General features: G+C 36.7%; 1 protein-coding gene across 6 annotated transcripts in view; it reads right to left on the bottom strand.

Annotated features, from left to right (window-relative positions):
- The window catches only part of kalrna (kalirin RhoGEF kinase a), a 273,541-nt gene extending 261,545 nt beyond the window's left edge, over positions 1-11,996 (bottom strand). For all 6 annotated transcript variants that reach the window (XR_015499039.1, XR_015499040.1, XM_087267317.1 and 3 more), the window contains exon 1: positions 11,779-11,996. Coding sequence is in view for 4 of the 6 variants with exons in the window: in XM_087267317.1 (XP_087123443.1) it covers positions 11,779-11,845 (67 nt within the window). In the remaining 2 variants the exon portion in view is untranslated. The remainder of the gene's footprint in view (positions 1-11,778) is intronic.
- Between the last annotated feature and the right edge of the window lie 9,989 nt (positions 11,997-21,985).

The raw sequence follows: 21,985 nt of genomic DNA, 5'->3' as shown, positions 1-21,985 counted from the left end.
AGCAATGTTTCAATATATGCACTGGGGAAAAGGTTTACAAAATGAGTGTAGGAGAAAAGTGAAGAGGTAAAGACATTTGAGGGTTGGAAAATGCGAGCTGGAAAACAGAAAAGCACAATAAATGAAGGGAAAAGAGGGGATGTGGCAGACAAACACTCGCTGGCTGTTAGTGAGAGTATTGTGTGAGCATCATCCGCTATTGTTCAGGAGCCCGTGAAAAGGGCACAGACAGACTGGTGTGGGGGGGAAAGGGGTTATGCTCAGCACGCACACACACACACACATTTTGGCAGGAAGCCAAGGCTTTTTTTCCAGCACTGGCTGTGTGTATTGCTTGCTGTATGTCAGACCAATCAGTCAGAATCAGACTTTGGAATTGTCGGATTTTATCTGCAGTTTCCAGACTTGGATGCAGAATCATTTGGTCAATGCAATATAATTATGATTCTTCATTATGTAATTATTCTCTCTCTCTCTCTCTCTCTCTCTCTCTCTCTCTCTCTCTCGCTCTCTCACTTTCTATCTAAATGATTGTAATATAGCTGTACATACAACGGTATGTGGGTGATTCTCACGAAAACGTAGTTGAAAATTTTTTAAACTTGAACAAAAAAAGTGAATTAACAATTTTAAAAGATATAGATACATACCATCTAGTACCTTTTTGGCCATCATTTCCAAAATTGAGTAGTAAAAAATCGTATTACTGCAATAGTCTGCTAAATCGACTCTGTTTAAAAAAAGCTAATTCACTTTGACATTTTTTTCATTTTGAGCATAAGATACTGAAACCAGCTACTTCATACTTTATCAATGCAAATGTGTAACTATAGAATTATGTAGTTATTTCACCTTTGTATATTTTCAGCAAATAGCACAGGTCATTATGTCAATAACAACATTATAAACATGACTGGCCAACTGGCAAACATGCTTTATTTACTTGCCAAAGCCAATTTCCACTTCTCTCTTCTGACTACGCTGAGTGGAAACAGATGCAGGTCTGCCAAAACCAAAACAGGCCATCAGTACAGCATCACGTTTGAAGGGTAGCGACTGAGTCATGAATGCTTTAGGAGCAAATTAGGAGACTTCAAATACACATTTAAATGTTACTCGCTATGAAAGAGAAGTTAAGATTGTCCTTTTTTCTCATTACGAAGCATGCTATCCATTTCAGATACAGAAAAGCTAGTTCATGCTTTTATGACTTCTAGGATGGATTACTGTAATGCTATACAAACACACTTGAATTGAATTGAATTGTGACATACATCCAATTGCAACCATTCTGAAATCAAAAAAAAAAAAATGTAGGGAGTGTATGATTTCGTGCTTTGGGACCTGATTGGATCATTGGAAGATGATTGTTAGCATTGGAAAAAGATGGTGTTGCTAAAAAAAAGAAAGAAAGAATGACGAATGGACGAAAGCAGGGCAGAAATGAGACATGCCCTAATAGCCCCATCCTAATGACATTCCAGTGAAGAAACGTTGTATAGAGAGAGAAATGAAGGTTATGGTATTTGATAACATATCCAAACTCGGTCCTGGAGGGCCGGTGTCCTGCAAAGTTTAGTTCCAACCCCAATCAGACACACCTGGTCTAGCTAATCAAGCTCTTACTAAGCTTTCTAGAAACATCCTTGCAGGTGTGTTGAGGCAAGTTGGAGCTAAAATCTGCAGAACACCGGCCCTCCAGGACCAAGTTTGGACACCCCTGGTTTAGAACAAGCACTAATATGCACATATAGAAATGAGAGGAGTTCCGACTATGAAAAGTTTCGACTTGTGTTTTCATTCCGACTTTAATATCAGTTGCTCAGGAGATTCCAGCTCTGCTTTTCATTAACTGTGTATGGTGGTTAGTGTTGTGGATAAAAGGACACACTCCAAAAAAAATACTGCCGCTCATATGAGCAACATATGTTTATATCACACATTGTGTCAGTAAAGAACATGAAAATTGGTGTTAAACTGAAGAAACTACATTGTTTGGGTCTGAGAGACAGAAAGCGGTGAAGTGTGTCCAGCAGTGTCACTCACAGAGGAAATCTTTCCTCAGGGCAGCACTATCAACCAACTTCCCACAACAGACTGACACATATATTCTCACATAGGCTGTTGCATATTTGTATAGTATCGGTTTAGACAACAAACTAAACAGAATTCCCATACTGTAAATATGCAGAAGAAATCTACTATTTTACTGCCTATGGAACGTAGACTTAAATAATTGCTCGCAAAACCAATGTTGGAACCAACTTCCAGACTGGATTCGCAAATAGTCTTCCTTGTGTGCCTAAAATGTACCTAGCCTTCCCCTAGCTGATGTATTGATCAGATAATCATAATAAAGACATGTGTCAATAATTGGACATTGGGATTTATACATCACTAAAAGCTGCATAGATAAACTTTCCGAAAATTTGTACTAATATTTTGTTTTTTGCACGATAATTTCCGATAATTTTTTGTAGGATAAAAAATTGGTCAAGATTGGCTGAGAGTATTTGAAAATCTGGAATCTGATTGTTTCAGAAAAATCTAAATACTAAAAAAATGAATTTAAAAGTTTTAAAAGGCTTAGCAATGCGCATCACTAATCAAGTTTCCCCAGCAGGCACAGGACGTCAACAGAACGTTGCATTTTGTTTGGAACTGAAAATAGGTCAGAATCCAACGTCAGGCCGACATCAATGTCCAACATTGGACAGACATGCATTTTGGTTACTTATCAACGCAGCTTGAAAACAACAAACTATCAACGTCTAAAGATGTTACAGCTTGACGTGGATGTTACCAATATCACGTCTATCAGATGTTGGATTTTGGTAGCCATACCTGATGAATAATTGTCATTATTTGACGTCAATATAACGTTGGTTAAAGATGTTGGATTTTAGTCAACACAACCTAAGATCAACCAAATATCAACATCATTTCACATCATTATTGGACGTCAAAAAACATTGTCCTTTGATGCTGGTGACCTAAATCTAACCTAATATTAAAGTTTTATGAGATGTGTGTCTGCTGGGTTGATATATTTACAATAGAAAAATGTCTTCATGAAATCTTTACCTTATGTTCTAATGATTTTTAGCATAGAACAAAAACATTACGTTCTTAAGATCATAACTACCTAAGAGGGGACAATAATTCCCAGATTTTCACAAATAAAAAACTCAAAAGATGCATTTCGGCAATCCATAAAAAAGCAGTTTCATCTCACCCAGTGTGAGCCCGTTTTACAGAGTCATAACTTTACATAAAGTCATAACAGCAAATTTGCTGTTCCAGAAGACGTGTTAAAATGACCTCAGTAGGAATTCACAGATTACACCAGGGAGGATAACAAAGAAGATCATCAGCACAATTATAATGAAAAGAGAAGAGGTCATTCTCTTTGTTCCCAACAGCTATCCTCTCTATCCCAAAAACTGCATCCAAACCAATGTACTCTGTAGTGCAATAACTCAAATTTAACATCACTGAGAAAATTTAGAACCAGAGAAAGAGTTTTCTACAGCCTGATGTCAAGAGGAAACGTAACTATTTTGTCAGTTTAGTGGCTAATTCGTAAAAATTTGTACGAGTTCAGTCGTATGAAAATGTACAATTTAAAAAAAGGAGTCGTGACACCAAACCCACCTCCTAAATCCAACCGTCATTGGGGAATAAGCAAATAGTACTAATTTGTACGAATGAGATCATCCGAATTCTGTGAGATTGTGGTTTTCTAATGAAATCAAGTGCCACTATTATAAAACAATCTATTTACTGCATTGAATTGACTTTATAATCATAAACAGATTTAAAAGCACAATACATTTTTACAAAATTTAAACAAAGTGTACTTTGCAATAAAGTTTGAAAGAAAACATTTACGTTCAAGTATGTTTTGATAACATCTAATGTGTAAAAAAAGCACATGCAAACTAAAGCAGCCTTCTCTGTCCTGATCTGGGGTAAGTTTCCCAAACAACGATGTAACTCGCGGCTGAACTAATATAGTATCATGCATCGTTTTGAAAAAGACGATGTAGTGACGAGTGTTTCCCAAAACCCGTAGTTTCTCTGTTGCAGTAGTAACGTGGAGTAAAGTGGAAGTAACTACTTCTTTAGAGAAAAACCCCATAATTTCTTTGAGCAAATTATATTGTTTTACACGCACACGCATTAAAAAAATTCATTATTAGTTTTGGTAAAAACATGCACTCGCTTTCCATATTTATTGAAATATATGTAAACAGCTCATACAGGCCCAATGTTTCCTTTACAAAAATTATTGTGAAAAATTACATATTCTATTCTAAAACATAAAATCACTTACAAAAGCGAACACGTATCTTAATATCTTATATAAATCTTATAAATAAATAAATAATGAGGATATTTATTAAGAAATTTAATTTAATATTTAAAATTTATAAGGAAATGAAAAAAATCCTACTTTAATAATAATATCAATAATATTAATGATGATGACGATTATTATTATTATTATTATTATTATTATTATTATTATTGTTAAGTAGGACTGCGAAGGTAGCGCAATTGTAAACATGAAGATCGCTAAATCTGAACTGTCAAAATACTTTGAAAGCAAATGACACCTAAGAGAGATGACTTTAATGCTTTTTTTTTAATCATTCCAAGTTTAAATGCTAGAATGTTCTAAATGAATAGGGCATAAGGGGATAACAAGGAATAGAACACAGCCAGGAACTACAGTTCCAGAGGTGTAGTTGCAGGCATAGAAGTTTGCGACGCAGTTTGCGAGTGTTCGTTGGAACAACGGATTTGGGAAACACCAACTCAACAAACTATGTTTGTAACGACACAACTTGCAACCTTAGTTGGCTAACAATGGTTTTTCGGAAACGCACCCCAGAATTTGCTTCAAACCAAATTACTAAAATGTGTAGTTATAACATATTTAAATATACAAGTTTCAAATGACTTAATCTTAACCTCAGCAGTAGACTTTAAGCGTAATTCAAAAAACTTTAATTATATTTTTAAAGATGCAAATGCAAGTCCTTTTCGAACTATTAAACCAATTAATATCAAGGCTCCTATTCCCATAATAAATACACTTGCATGCTAAAATGAACATCTATTCATATGGGTACTCTAGCCGTAGCGCCGTGTTAGCATAGAGGTTAATCCAACCCTAAATACTGAATACACAAGCAGCAAGTGAGCCATGTGGTCAAAGGTATATAAAAGCTCTTCAGATGGCTGAGAGCGGTGCTTGTGAATGGATTACTGTTCGCTCAGCCACGTAACGCCTTTTCTCTAGGAGGGCAAACACCCACTACAACTGGATGTGGCAGAGAAAAAAGAGGATTTATAGTCCCATTCACTCTGTTCCTCTCTTCCTCCATTATATCCTCCTGCCTTTTTTGTTGGCCCCAGGGGCATGGGCCGCCAGGATGTATCTGTATATCTACTGATGACGGCCCGATGGCTGTTTTGCAGGCAGATGTCCTCCATTCTACTGGGTAAAACCACAGTAAAAAAAACGGCTCTTTGATACCTCACCCAGACCTCCGAACATCTGCAAATCATTGACACTGGAGATCTCAAAACCAATACTCCGCACAACTCAACAATGTCTTTATGATCCTGGCTAAAAATAGCCCACTTTGTTCTCGATTTGCTCTGAAGTTCTAGGTGAGAAAAAGGCCTCAGTATTGGTTATATGGAGGCTCTGATATTCTAGGAGAAAAAAATCAAAGCCTCAGGATTGCTTGGTGTGGATCTAATTCTGCACCGGTTGTGAAAAAATATCTAAACTGCACAGCTTGTTGAGGAGGTTTGCTTTTACTTTATGATTGGACTTAAGCTCCGCTTACACTGGATGATTTCAGCCACAGTTTGGTTGCCTGAGACACATTTTGGAAATCCTAGAAATTTTCTGTAATCCTAGGCTAAAATCTGTGGTATTTACAGGGCTATGAAACCCCCTCGTTTCAGCAGGGTGTTTTCACACCTCTACTTTGGAAAAAGTCAGAAAAGTGGGCGTGTCCATCTCTGTTTAGGGGGAGTGTCGGAGGAAGAAAAGAGGAATAGTGTGGGAGTGTCTATTTGGGCACGCTGAGTTTCAGAGTCAAAACACACACACACAGGGGAGAAAATGACTGTGTTTACATGGACATCTGTAGTCGAATTATTTGCCAAATTATTAAATGGTGGACTATAACTGCAGTTTGGCTCTTTCATTCAGGGAATTCATTCATGTCCCTCGCCACAAACGTGATATTTGATTCGAGGAACTGCTCTAAGCGTGTATTTTTCATGTAATGTTTGATACCACACGGCGAATGAGAGAAAAAAAAACCCTCCGCATTTCCCGGAAACTTAGATACACATGGCAGGTAGTGTCAGAAAGCCACGTGTGTTATTCTGGTCACAAAATGCGGTGAAAATCCTACACGAGGTTAAAGTTTGGTTGTGGTGCTAACATGTTTACACTCGGTGCAATAGTTTGTTGGATACGAACAAACTGAATAAACAAAGAGCACTGGTCGCTCACTTACCAAATCTGTAGAGACAGGACAATCACCAGCAACTAGAGCCGCGTCTTTATTAAGAGAAGACTACAAGCGAATCTGGATCTCAGAGTTTGCAGATGAGAACAGCTCTCAGGTAAACAATGTTCCTCCTTAGACACGTAAGTTATTGTTGTCGAGCGTCGCGTACACTGTTAATCCACACGTGACTCCAGCTGCACTCTCACAGAGAGAAAATGAAAACAAAACTTAACGGCAGCAAACTATAAAAGCAACACTTCACGCTTGTTTTGCCAACACAACGTGGCGTCTCTGCCGTCTGAACACTATGACAGTAATGAATATTAATGAAGTTGCACAATAGAGCGCGCTGATTGGTTTGAACCAAGCCTTACTCATGCATTAATGCAGCAGGCTGTAAGACGTAATAAGACACACTCTGGCACAGACGTCCAGTCTGCACGCTGGAATACACGCTATGGTCTCATGGCCGTGACGCAGCTTCAAAAATTCGTTTCAAACCAGAAGTACGAATTTGCTTGAAATAACGCAAAAACAACCAATTTACACTTTTTAGTGAAATATAGGTGTCCTAATAGTGTTTTTAGCAGTGTGGGACACATATACGACTGTCAACAGCTCAAAAAATGTGTTTTGGTGTTTCGTGACCCTTTAAGCATTGGTTTGACATTCCCCAACAGCTGATTAAATGGCTGTCATGATCAAATTTTCCCCCTATAAAGTTCTGGCAGAGTCAGAAGATTTTAAGATCGATGACAAACAACTAGCACCAACAAAACCCAACTGTGTCGTTGCCTCGCATTGGCTCACATCTGGTCCTGTCTAGACCAAAAAGCTGCTCATGAACACACCAAATGATAGAAATTGGCTGAAACAAGAACCACGTTCTCCACCTGCCCAACAGAATGTGTCTTTCTGCACCACTGGGGGCAGCAATCTGTTTTCTTGTTCAGCCCAGCATAAACAAAGACAAGGGCTGCGTCCGAAACCGCCTACTACTCAGTAGCTACTGCATTTAAATTTAAACGCACTCTAGAATCTCGCCGGAAGTAGTAAGTCATCCGGGTACTTCTCGCATGCTGTTTTTCGAATTCTATGAATTTGGACATACTACTCGACTCGCATACTGATTTTAGCGTACTATATAGTATGGAAGTATGCTGTTTTGGACGCAGCCAAGGTGTAACAAAACAGCATTTAGTACCACTAAATCAAATTAATTGGCACTTAACACAGTGGCATTCGCTCATGCAAATATGTCTGATAATCTAATAATCCATGTTGTTTGCAAATATTTGAGAAATTACAGCTGTTTTTTTTTTTTTTGTTCCTTCTGGGCTTGAGTTGCTTTCTTGCTACATCACTTTACTATGTCACACTCATGCTCTGGGGTGCGTTTCCCAAAACCATCGATAGCCAACTAAGGTCACAAGTACCGTCATTACAAACATAGTTCGTTGATTTGTCATTTCCCAAATCCATCATTCCAACGAATATTCGCAAAACTGCATTGCAAACTTGCGCACTTGCAACTACACCTCTAGAGCAGTTAGAAACATAGTTCCTGGCTGTGTTCTATTGCCAGTTATCCCCCCTATGCACTATTCATACAGAACATTCTAACATTTAAATAAAAAGCATTAAAGTCATCACTCTTAGGTGTAATTTGCTTTCAAAGTATTTTTACAGTTCAGTTTTAGTGATCTTCATGTTTACAAGTGTGCCCCTTTGCAGTGCACTTTTAAAACATTGATGTCATTTTGAACACAGCCTCATGACGAAAGCTATAGGTGAACTATTATTAAAAGCTGAATTTTTGTTACATCTCCAAAGCTTGTGAAAACATGTGCACGTGTCAAATTGTAAAAGTAGACTTTTAAAAAAATAAAAAATAAATAAACAATATCCTACTTAATAATAATAATTAAATAATAATAATGATAATAATAATAATTAAATAATAATAATAATAACACTCATCATCATCATCATTATTAATATTATTATTATTATTAAAGTATTTTTTTCATATAAATAATAAATATTACATTTCCTTTTATAATAAATCGCCTCATTATTTATTTATTTATATGATTTATATATGAGATTAGAATACGTGTTAGCTTTTGTAAGGGATTTTATGTTTTAGAATAGAATATGTAATATTCTCAATAATATTTGTAAAGGAAACACAGGCTCTATATGTGCCATTTACATATATTTCAATAAATATGGAAAACAAGGGCATCCACTGCAATCGAGTTTCAAGTTCTCTTACCGCTGTTGTTTTATGAGTGTTTACTTTTGTTATTAAGAGAAAAGGGTGCCACATATTTACATATTCATCTAACATCTCCCAGCAGCTGAGTGGGTGGTGTCAGGATGTTCACTAACATGATTCCACTCCTCTGCCTATTTGTCTTTTGTCCTAAATCACGAATGAATAAAAGCTTACCTGAGAATATTGGGGCCTTTACAAGACAAATAAAACACTTTATAATACCCCAGTGTAATTATATATCGATAAATATCAGTACTGAAATATTTAAAATGATACAATCTTGCTTTTGGTTAGTATCAATGCTGACTTTACACTCAACAGAAGGCAGATGAATAATTAATAGCAATATTAAGATTTTAACAGTTTTGTTTTAATCAGAAAATAAGATGAGATTGTACTAATTTGTTCTTTTTTTTAATTAAGGACTGCTGACATACTTGAAATAAGCATTCTATCCCTTTTTACTTCATTTGCATACTTATAATGTTGCGGAATTTGTTCCCCACAGTATCGAAAATGGTATCGAATATCAATATTTTTTAAGGTATCGTATCAAAGACATTTCAATATCTTTGCAACACTACTCAAGTGAATGACGATTTGTGTACAACAGAAATATCAGGGCCTTCATGCTTTTTTCCACCAAGCTTATTAAATAATAGTCTTCTATGCGAAACTTGGGAAAGTCACTTCTGTGTGGCTAATCAGAAGGCCCACATAGAATCAGCGCGCGCAGAAATCCGCAGATTTCCGCAGATTTTTAGCCGACCATTGAGTCTATTTATTTACTTGTGTAAATGTGTGTAAATTTATATTTATTCAGTTGTTTTGAAATTAATTTCTGTAATATTATTGACTAATATGAAACTGTTCATATGATTTAATAACAATAAAGTTTGTAAAGTAATATTTTCAGTTTTTTAGTAGATCTATTATATGAGAAACTTGCTTTGTTTACCTAAAAAGTGGATCTAATTGGATTTGCATGGTAAACAGTAAATAAAAGTTAAAAATATATTATTTTTAATTTAGTAATTTAGTAAAATAGTAAGTTTTTTGTTATGATACTCCCAAAATTTTGTTTAAGATACTCCTAGATTTTTTTTACAAAATTCTCCCAAATTTTGTACAGTTTTTACAATTTTTACAAAATTCTCCCAAAATTTTGTTATAATACTCCTAGACTTTTTTTTACAAAATTCTCCCAAATTTTGTAAATTTTTTACAATTTTTTTACAAAATTCTCCTAAAATTTTGTTATGATAACTCCAGATTTTTTTTACAAAATTCTCCCAAATTTAGTAAATTTTTTTACAAAATTCTCCCAAAATTTTGTTTATGATATTACCATATTTTTTTACAAAATTCTCCCAAATTTTGTACATTTCTTTACAAAATTCTCCCAAAATTTTGTTTATGATACTCCCAGATTTCTTTTTACAAAATTCTTCCAAATTTTGTAAATTAAAAAAAATAAACTAAATTCTCCCAAAATTTTGTTATGATACTTGACAGATTTTTTTTTTTACAAAATTCTCCACAGAAACAGCAAAATATGTCCGCAGATTCTGTCATGATCAGTACTCAATCATAGCAGTAATTCCTAAATAAGCCTGCAAGAAAATATTTTCTATCACTCCCTTAAATACCAATGATTTTTCTTGCAGTTGTTTGAACATGTTGCTATTTATCAGCCTGTCCTTGACTGTGAAGTCTCAGCTTTTCCACACAACACACACAGTCTTCACCTTGAACCTCACTCGAACTGTGTTTGATGTGTGTTTGTTCATATGAGAGAGTGAGTGTATTAGCATAATGACTAGCCCACTACATAAACTGCAGGACTAATATGTCAGTACATTCACATTACAGCCTTACAGCTTTCTACAAAATTCCGAAAGCTGCACACGACCCAGTATTTTATCGCAACACTGATCCGATGCCCAGTTTTAAAGATAGCCATTATTGTCACATCTCTTCATACTGTATGACAAATATACTCAAGTTAACATTTACCATTAATATTGATGTCAACATTACAATGAGGAAAACATCATACATACTTTAAAAGCATGTCGTTCAGTGCAACACAATACTGTACCATCCTGAAAATTTATATATAGAAGAAGTCAATCTTAACCATTTAGCAATAAAAAGCACCTCCTCAATGCGAGGATAAGCATATACCACTAAATACCTTCTTGGCACCTCCAACGCTCCAAAAAAAAAAAAGTTTTATTTACACAAATTACCAGAGGAGTGTTTGTAAATACCATCCTCCCAGTCACTTTCCAATTAGCCTAGCATGTAGCCTACTTTAATGAATGTGCTTTCACACTTCAGTCAAACTTATTAGCCTACAACAAACCAGCCATTTTGTGCACCCCAGCGTGAGAATAAATAACCCAAAACATGCAGGAGAAGTCGTCGAGCAGTTCAGGAACAGTATATTATAGGCTGGGCTGGTCTAGCTGTCAATCACAGCAGGATAACGGTAAAGCTCAGCATCCCCATCTCACACAAGCTACCTGTAAACCTACACAAACTACATCCTTCATCTACATCATGTCTGATTTGTCCGATTACTATCAATTTATCTTCAGTATAGTGTGCTTATTCTTTCTTTTTTTTTTGTTTAGTATAAATAACACACTTCATAAACCAAACCATGACTAAATCAATGACACATGATTTTAATGTTAAGAACGAAGGGAAATACTAGTTACACTAAATAATGTTTAACGCAATGAATCAAATGCCGATTTCAATTAAGCAGTATTGTAAATAAATTGAATAAATTCCGCAATTTGGAATTTATGAAAAGAATAATTAACTATAGCAACATGTAAACATCATAAAGACAGTGTGAAATATAAAAGAAAGTGCTCCAATAATCATAAATGTGACTCTGGGTTTGTAGAAATCCCTGTCTCTCCATCTCTCCTCGCATCGTACCTGTTTTGAAGAATGCATCCGTGTCCGAATCATTGGGTCCGTCCTCCGGCGCTTCAGCAGAATTCATGTTTTCCTCTTGTATCTCACAGCTCAAAATAACAAGAAATATATCCAAATTCAGCGCTCCATCATCTCAGTGTGTCTGTTTTTTGACGGCACAGCCCTCAGTCAGCGCGACAAAGCACAGCTCTGCATTGCCTTCTATTGTCTCCAGATGCGCCTCTCCTCCTCAGATCGCTCCTTTCACTTCTTGTGAGTCGATTCTTTTGAACAGACTCGCTTATCGATTCTTAGATCCGTCTTGTGTTGTTCGGTCTGTTCAACATGATCCTCAAAGCTGTAATTTAGAATTATTTAATCGAAAGTAGACTAGTCTGGCGTGTGGATGTTGACGCCTGACCGTGTGACGTGAAAACGTTGATTAATTTTGAGACCGCCTCATTGAAATGAACCGTTCGAAGGAACCGATTCTTGAAAACCACTCGCTCCAGTTTAAACAAAGCGGCGCGCAGCCCGTGTGTGTAGATGAGGTGAAGAAGTGTCAGTGAAAGCTGATGTCATTGATCCTGCATGATGTCAGTAGGCTTTTTGGTCACTTTCCTCGCGTATTTATATTTTCAATGAGAAATACTTAGTTTACATACTTATTGTAATGGCGTCCTGAAGAGCAGAGATTGTGTTTATGGTTGTGGAGTGTGTTTTCCCTTAACAATAGAGCAGAAGGGAAACGCGCGCGCGTGTGAGTGTGAGTGGGTGTGGGCCCTCCCACTGTGATATCACGCCCCCTTCTAGTCTTGGGCTGTTGGAAAACCCTTTGACATAAATTAGCATAATAAATAGAAAGCACGTGTGCAACAATATCCACAAATTCAAGATGAATACAAATTAAACTAAAATAGGTTGAATAAATAAACATTTAAAATAAAACGAAATCTTTAGAAATAATAATGTAGAAAATAATTATGTAGATAATAATGATAATATATTTTACAAATTTTTAGTATTATAATAATATAATTAAAAGAAATAATTTTTAATCTGTAAATAATTTTAATTAACACAAAGTGTGTGTGTGTATATATATATAGTCAGAATTATTAGCCCCCTTTTGATTTTGTTTTTCTTTTTTAAATATTTCCCAAATTATGTTTAACAGAGGAAGGACATTTTAACAGTATGTCTGATAATATTTTAAGTCTTATTTGCTTCATTTTGGCTAGAATAAAAGCAGTTTTTAATTTTTAAACACCATTTTAAGATCAAAATTAAGCAATTTTTTCGATAGTCTACAGAACAAACCGTCATTATACAATAACTTGCCCAATTATCCTGCCTAGTTAACCTAATTAACCCAGTTGAGCCTTTAAATGTAACTTTAAACTGTATAGAACTATCATCTAGTAAAGTATTATTTACTGTCATCATGGCAAAAATAAAATAAACCAGTTATTGGAAATGAGTTATTAAAACTTTTATGTTTACAAATGTGTTGAAATAATCTTATAATTTTATATATATATATATATATATATATATATATATATATATATATATATATATATATATATATATATATATATATACATAAAGTATACAAGTGTATGCCTATATAACTGTTATATTATTTATATTGGATTATTATTATTACTAATATAATATTTACTAATAAATTAATATACTTATAAATCAACAGAGTGATGCTCTACGTGAAAATTAAACCAAAAAATTTAACTGAATAACTAGGATGTACCGCCCCCTGGTGAAAGCAAGTTAATATTACAGTTGACATAAATCCAGGCTCACTTTGCTGGACTTCTGAAAGACAGATTTAGTTTTAGCTCTCTTTGTAAAGACACATAAAACTACTTTCTAATTACAGCAACTGCAATAAAGCATTTATTATAGCATATCATTTTCATTTATTATAATATTAACGATCTGCAATACAGTCATGACAAGGCCAAGTGGAACTAAACAGATCAAATCATCCATTCAATATACTTTCAGCCAAATTTCATCCATATATATAAAAGAGGTTTTACAATAATGGCGTGCATGTACATCAGTGTATCCTGTATCTGATCAAGACCGAAATAACAACCCAGTGTGATTACTCAGCAAATCACTCCGCTTCCAGTTCTTCCTGTTATCATGGACACTTTTGGCAGTGTATCCTTTATAGTGCATGTGTGTGTGTGAGCGTGTAAATCATTCTTTCTCTCCATCTCTCCCCCTCGCTCTGTGTGTATGTGTGTGTGTGCTTGTGCCATGAGGTCTGTAGTTAGCTGACTCCTAGTGGGCACAATACCAGCTTCCTCCAGCCACCCTACAGGCCTCTGCAACAAACACTCAGCAGATGGTTAAGCTTTTTTACACAAGAATTACACAACCAGGTCATACTTGGAGGACTACACACTTAAAGCACTGTTTTTTTTTCCAGCAATGGCATAGAAATCTTAAATAGAATCTGAAAATTACCTTTTTTTAAATTGAATTGAACATTTTGTGGAGTGGAAAGGTTCCATACACACTCATTCACACACTTATACACTGGAAAATACAATCCAATTCACTTATACTGCATGCTTTTGGACTGGAACAAACTTGAGCATTCACAGGAAACCCACAGCAACATGGGGAGAACTTGTAAACTCCACACAGAATTGCAAACTGGCCTGGCCTGGACTCAAACCAGCAACCTTCTTGTTGTGAGGAGACAGTACTAACCACTGAGCCACTGTGCCGCTTCCTCGAAACACAATGAAACTTCAATTCAAATTTTAATAATAACAAAAATAATAGTAATAAAAATGAGAGTCCAAGAAATTTTGGTGAAATAGAAGTTATGCAAAAGATTTAGTGAGAGTGAGATGCTAATGGGCTAATGCGATTCTTAAGCTAAGCAAATAGTGCAGACCCAGAAATTGGCTGAATAGATTCACAAAGGGTAAACCTCAACTCTAGGGGGGAGGTGTAACATGAAAATGTTTCAAATAAATAAATTAATAATTTAAAGATTGAAATGTTCCTTTAATTCTACCATTAATCAAGCAAACAAACACACATAATAAGAACAGTAAACTGAGGCTTCAATTCACACAGGCTCACCAAAATCAGTCAATAGAAGATTAGAAAAACGTTGCCTGATTTGATGAGTCTCGATTTCTGCTGCGACATTCAGATGGTAGAGGTCTGAATTTAGGGTCAACAACATGAAAGCATGAATCCATCCTGTCTTGTATCAGCGGTTCAGGCTGGTGGTGGCGTAATGGTGTGGGGGATATTTTCTTGGCACACTTTGGGCCCCCATTAGAACCAATTGAGCATCGTGTCAACGCCACAGCCTACCTGAGTATTGTTGCAGACCATGTCCATCCCTTTATGACCACAGTGCACCCATCTTCCGATGGCTTCTTCCAGCAGGATAACGCGCCATCTCATAAAGTGTGAATCATCTCACACTGGTTTCTTGAACATGACAATGAGTTCACTGTACTCAAATGTCCACAGTCACCAGATGTCAAACCAATTGAGCACCCTTGGGATGTGGTGAAACGGGAGTGTCGGATCATGGATGTGCAGCCGACAAATCTGCAGTGACTGCTTGATGCTATCATGTCAATATGGACAAAATGTCTGAGCAATATTTCCAGTATCTTGTTGAATCTATGCCACAAAGGATTAACCTCTTAAAGTCAAGTGCTATTTTAGGGTTACCACCTGGAATTTTTTATCCGTTTATTCATTCATTAATTTACTAAGATTAGTCTCTTTATTAATCAGTGGTCGCCACAGCTGAATGAACAGCCAACTTATCCAACATATGTTTTACACAGCAGATGCCCTTCCAGCTGCAACCCATCTCTGGAAAAACATCCATACACACTCATTCACTCACACAACGGACAATTTAGCTTATTTAATTCACCTATAGAGCATGTGTTTGTGGGGGAAACCGGAGCACCCAGAGGAAACCCACACGAACACAGGGAGAACATGCAAACTCCACACAGAAACGGCAACTGACCCAGCCGAGGCTCGAACCAGCGACCTTCTTGCTGTGAGGCGACAGCACTACCTACTGCGCCACTACGTCGGGTAAATAATAGTTGTTAGTGCTTATCAACTAGCCTTCTTCCGCTTTGGTTTTCTTCAGTGTAGTTTTCATGCTGTAAAACTCCAGTAAACCAGAAGGTTAAAATGAACGCTCTGACGCACATCTGTTCACTGGGGAGAGATAAGCTGCGCTGAACAGAAGCAACGACATGTTTATGGTCAGGTGTTGAAGAATGGACCGTACCAAATCGTTCCCCAGGTGACTTCATTGTTATTGGGTGAGATGGTCAGAGAGCCTAGAAAAATCTTTCTTCACAAACATCTGTTCTCTTTTTCGCTAACTCTCACCTTTTGATAAAGTTTATTTGATAATGTATTTGAACAATAATTTATTGGGATACGTTGACTCAAGTAAAAAAGGATTTAAGTTTTTTTTTTTTCTTACTAATGTTCACACAGCACCCCATATTGACAGAAAAATACAGAAATGTCGACGTTTAGGGCCTACTCACACTATGCTATCTGAACCATGCCCATCTTTTGAGAAGTGTGAGTGCTCTAAATCGGGCTCAGGGATGGTTCACTTGGCCGGCCCTGGCCAGGTTGGAAGAGGTGTGCCAGAGCGCGGTTCACTTGGGCTTTGGCGCAGTATGTTTGTAGTGTGAGTGCAAAACATGACTAAGCTCGAAACTCAAAGCGAAACGTGACTTTTAAGGGGCTGTTTCATATAGATTAATGAATCATTCTTACTGTTCAATAAATGCAAACTGTCGTAGTTTATTAAAGATGCAAACCCCTCACTGCACGACAGCTGCACCTTCAGCAAACCTCCTAATTCCTGCAGCACGAGACCTTTATGATTGTTTATGAGCGTCAAAAGTGGCGGATCTGTTTGGCGAAATATTTAACTGTGTGTCACTGCATTGTAAACGACTAAAACGATATAACTAAAGAAATCTCCACAGTGCTGAGCAAAAGCGATCCTGACCAGCGCATCATGGATGGCGTAAGCGTGCCTAGGCCCGAATGTAATGTAAGTGCAGGCCGTCGGGGGAGACGCAAGGGGGGAAAGCGTGCTTTGGCCCGGTTTAAGGCAACCGTATATAGTGAGACTACGCCCTTATTATAAAAGAAAAACTGCAATATCACATACACCCAATACCTAAACCCAGTAAGTAAACTACCTTACTAACTATTAACAAAGACTATGGAATACACAACTCATGTCACTCGTATCTTATTGAATGAGAAAAAGTGTAACTGTCAATATGGTGAATACAGCCCCGCCTACTAGTACTGGAGCCAATCATCGATCACTATTTGGTGAAAAAAGCCCGCCTTCTAGTACAGGAACCAATCATCAATCATTATAGACTGATGATACTCTGGAGGAGAGGCTTAGACCAGACGTGATTTTCTGCAGATTTTGTGTGATTTGGATGTTTAGAAATGAAATTAAAGAGACAGTTGTTGTGTTATTGGTGATTCCTAATATGCAATTGAATTAGCTTGGCAAGCAATTTTGGAGAATTTGATGTTTTTCTATTCAAACAGAATGCCCGAGCATTCTGCCAGAGAGGTGTTTCAAAGATGGCCGCCAAGTGAAATGACTTGCCTTAAAGGGACTTTGCTATTAATACGCAGCTACTTATTAATGAGCTAAAAGCCTTAGTTAATGTTTGTTAATAGTGTGAACATTAAAATAAAGTGTAAGCAAGTTTTTTATAAGAGTTTTGGCAACATATAAACGCTGAAAACACTTGTTTTGCCAAAAGGGGGGTAAAATTTCCCTTGAAGTCCTGAAGGGACTTCTTTCTTGGATTGCTTTGCTCCGCAGTGTCTTCCTGTTAGCTTTCAGTGTAGTTAGTGGTTTGGTTCTCATTTATCTAGTTATCTCTGCAGTGCTCGTAGAGATCTCCAGAGAGTCAGCAGTGCTTTCAGATTTACTGATAACAGCCATGGTAATCTGATTATGTCATTTAAGGGAACAGTTCACAAAAAATGAAGGTTCTGCAATGGTTCCCTGCATAAATCACACGGAAAAAATGTAAACAAATCGCATTTTTTGCACTGCAGAAACACGAGCGCTGTTGTAAAAATGTTCATCTGTGAGCATAAATGCAGTAAACTATTTTTTAGTCGGTTGATATGATGCAGAGTATCCCCACTCTACCTTTACAAGCTGTAAGAATGCCCTTATTGGTTGACAGTTGTGTGGTGTTGTCCCGCCCCTTCTCAACCATGATTGAGTTAGTAAAATAGTTTGACAACATGCAGGAAATGTTCATGGGCCAGTGACATGACCACATTGAAATTGTGGTTAGTTCTTGTCATGCTCATGGCATTCATTCAACTGGGTGCGTCTGGAAGGAAGTCTGTTTCTTACTCATTTTGCTGCTTTAGGTTTAAATTTGGGTGCTCAAGTGACCGAGATGTAACCGAGAGTATACGGTCATTTTTTAAAATAAAATATTTTTTAAATTAAAAGATTGTTCGGACTCAGATAACAAATAAAACATAAATAAATAATGATTTCTTGTGCAGCCCTGTACCAATTCATCCATGGACCGGTACCCGTCTGTGGCCTGGTGGTTGAGGAACATCGGCCTATGGGAGCAATGACCTGTAATACAAAATGCAAGAAAACAGTCAAACTACTTGCTCTACAAACAAGTGTGTTCATGACTATACATAAAAAAGTAGACTAATATAATAAGAAAATTAATGTTTACAACATCAAGCAGCATAGCGAGCTGTTGTTAAAGGGCCATGAAACCCCCTTATTTCAGCAGGGTGTTTTCACACCTCTACTTTGGAAAAAGTCAGAAAAGTGGGCGTGTCCAGCTCTGTTTAGGGGGGAGTGTCGGAGGAAGAAAAGAGGCATGGTGTGGGAGCATCCATTTGGGCGCGCTGAGTTTCAGAGTCAAAAAACACACACAGGGGACAAAGTGACTGTGTTTACATGAACATCTGTGGTCGAATTATTTGCCCAATTATTAAATGGTGGACTTTAACTGCAGTTTAGCTCTTGACAAACGAGATATTTGATTCGAGGAACTGCTGTAAGCGTGTGTTTTTCATACAATGTTTGATACCACATGGCGAATGAGAGAAAAAAAAACCTCTGCATTTCCCGGAAACTTAGATACACACGTCAGGTAGCGTCAGAAATTCGCGTGTGTTATTCCGGTCACAAAATGCTGTGAAAATCCTACACGAGGTTAAAGTTTGGTTGTAGTGCTAACATGTTTACACTCGGTGCAATAGTTCGATACGAACAAACTGAATAAACAAAGAGCACTGGTCGCTCACTTACCAAATCTGTAGAGACAGGACAATCACCAGCAACTAGAGCCGCGTCTTTATTAAGAGAAGACTACAAGCGAATCCGGATCTCAGCGTTTGCAGATTTAGAACAGCTCTCAGGTAAACAATAATCCTCCTAAAACACGTAAGTTATTGTTGTCGAGCGTCACGTACACTGTTAATCCACACGTGACTCCAGCTGAGCTCTCACAGAGAGAAAATGAAAACAAAACTTAACTGCAGCAAACTATAAAAGCAACACTTCACGCTTGTTTTGCCAATACAACGTGGCGTCTCTGTCGTCTAAACACTGTGACAGTAATAAATATTAATGAAGTTGCACAATAGAGCGCGCTGATTGGTTAGAACCAAGCTTTACTCATGCATTAATGCAGCACACTGTAAGACGTAATAAGACACACTCTGGCACAGACGTCCAGTCTGCATGCTGGAATACACGCTATTATCTCATGACCGTGACGCAGCTTCAAAAATTCGTTTCAAATAGGAAGTACGAATTTGCTTGAAATAACGCAAAAACAACCAATTTACACTTTTTAGTGAAATATAGGTGTCCATATAGTGTTTTTAGCAGTGTGGGACACATATACGACTGTCAACAGCTCAAAAAATGTGTTTTGGTGTTTCGTGACCCTTTAACATATAAAAATGAAACCGAAAGTCTCAAGCTAAAAAGATTCCAGTGGCTGCACTAACTCGTATGCGAAGAATAAGGTCAGTACTGTAGAGTTTATAATAGGGTTGTCAAAAATATCGACTAAAAGAAAGCAAGTATTTGATTAATGAATTAGTTTGTTCGTGAGGGAACTGTGTTTTTAAATGTACTGAAATGCAGTATAATCCCTCTATCATCTCTCTCTCTCTCTCTCTCTCTCTCTCTCTTTGTGTAAAAGTGATAAACAAAGAAAAATTACAATGTGTTGATACACCATGGAGAGAACATTTAAATGTTGTTAGTGATGTTATGCCTGTCTGGAGTTCAGTTTACAAACCACCATTGACTAAAAATGTTGGAGATCTTCAGTGGAGGATGTTAAAGGGTATTATTGCAGTCAATGCTTTTTTTTCAATACTGAATCCAACTGTGCATGACAAATGTCCTTTTTGTGATGAAAGAGAGACAATTTTTCATTGTTTTATGCATTGTGAAAGACTGGGGTCTTTATTCAATTTATTGGAGGTTATTTTCCTTTCCGTTGATGAGATGTTTACAAAAACTGTGTTTGTGTTTGGTTTTAAAATATGGAAAGAAAGAAAAAGGAAAAGGGCGTCTGGTAAATTTTATATTAGGACAAGCAAAAATGGCCATATACATGAGTAGGAGGTACAAGATTTTGTATGAGACCAATCATAAAGTTGAACTGATTTTTAAAGGGCTTATCAGAGCAAGAATAAGGCATGATTTTAATTTTTATTTGTCAATGAACGAGTTGGACAAGTTTAAAGACATGTGGAGTGTAAAAAATATGTTGTGTTGGGTTGAAAATAATGTATTGATTTTTGAAGAAAAAATATAGTGTGATTTTGAAATGTGTTTGTTTAAAGCAATGAAACATGTTGTAGTTTAAACATTTTGTATTAAATAAAAGTGTATTCAAAAAAAAAAAAAAAAAATTCTCTCTCTCTCTCTCTTTCAGGCAGATGTTTTGTCTAGGGTTCAGGGCAGTGCTCCCAGAGAGTGTTTACTTTATGTTTCCTGTGGGCGCTTTGTGTCCCTCGAAGTGCAGCCGATGCATCAGGAACCTCCTCTTACTGGAGCACATATTAACAGATAAGACCCTCCACAAGACTCGTATTTACAAGAAACACCTAAGAAATGCTTAGTACAAGCTTTAAAACAAGAATATTTGGTAGAATTATATTTTACAAGTCGACTGCTATTCAGAATACAAATATTTCCTCATATCCTCTAGATGGCGCAATGGTTTCCTCATTAATGATTCTCCAAAATTTTTGAGTAACAGTTTTGTGGATGCTCATTCAGTCAGATCACCAGTGAACATGAAAGACAAATCTTTTATATCAATGGATTATTCAAGGTTGTTGTTTTTTTTTTTTTTTGTACTAGACTTTCGGGTTTGTAATTAATCAAACACTGACAGGAAGCAGCGTGTCACTGGTGATGGTAAAGATCGTCTGTGTTTGTTGTTTTTGTAACTGACGCATGAGTCTTCAGCAGGTGTTTTCCGCATTCAAAACTTGATTCAAAACCCATACACCAACCCAGACGTACACAAAATAGGCATTCCACATGTTGCAGGCAAACCTACATGTCAGGTCCAAGAACATTTCTCACGGTAATATTGCTTTCAAAGTCTCTGGTTATTGAGCCAAAGAGAGCAGTGCTTTGTTGAAAGTCTGCTAGCCAATCAGTTCCAGCTGGTGCCAGACGCTGGGTTTGTATAATGGGAAGCTGAGGTTGTTAAATACCTGGCATATTGTACATCCGTCTTAGTGAGCCGTTTCTGCTTCACAACATCACTGGAACGTGTGGTACCGTTGGTACATCATGTGTCCAGCAACCTTGGCATTTCTGTGTGGAGTTTGCATGTTCTCCCTACAACTACAAAACTACATCAAATCAACAAGGATGACATCAAAAAAATTAATAAATAAATACATAATGCTAATTGATTTGATGTCAAAATATTGACATGCCCTTTTGACATCCATACATTGATGCCCTTTTGACCACCAAAATAACACCACAAAAGGTATATTATCGTATGAATGCTTCAAATCCACATTAAATTTTTACACCGGATTTTGTATTTCGTCAATGCACGTTAAATACCGACATCAAAAAAACTTTCAAAAAACACAT

This window comes from Danio rerio, chromosome 9 (genome assembly GCF_052040795.2).
Source record: "Danio rerio strain M-AB ecotype USA chromosome 9, GRCz13ab, whole genome shotgun sequence".
Classification (NCBI taxonomy): domain Eukaryota; kingdom Metazoa; phylum Chordata; class Actinopteri; order Cypriniformes; family Danionidae; genus Danio; species Danio rerio.
This window is presented reverse-complemented; position numbering and strand designations above follow the sequence as displayed.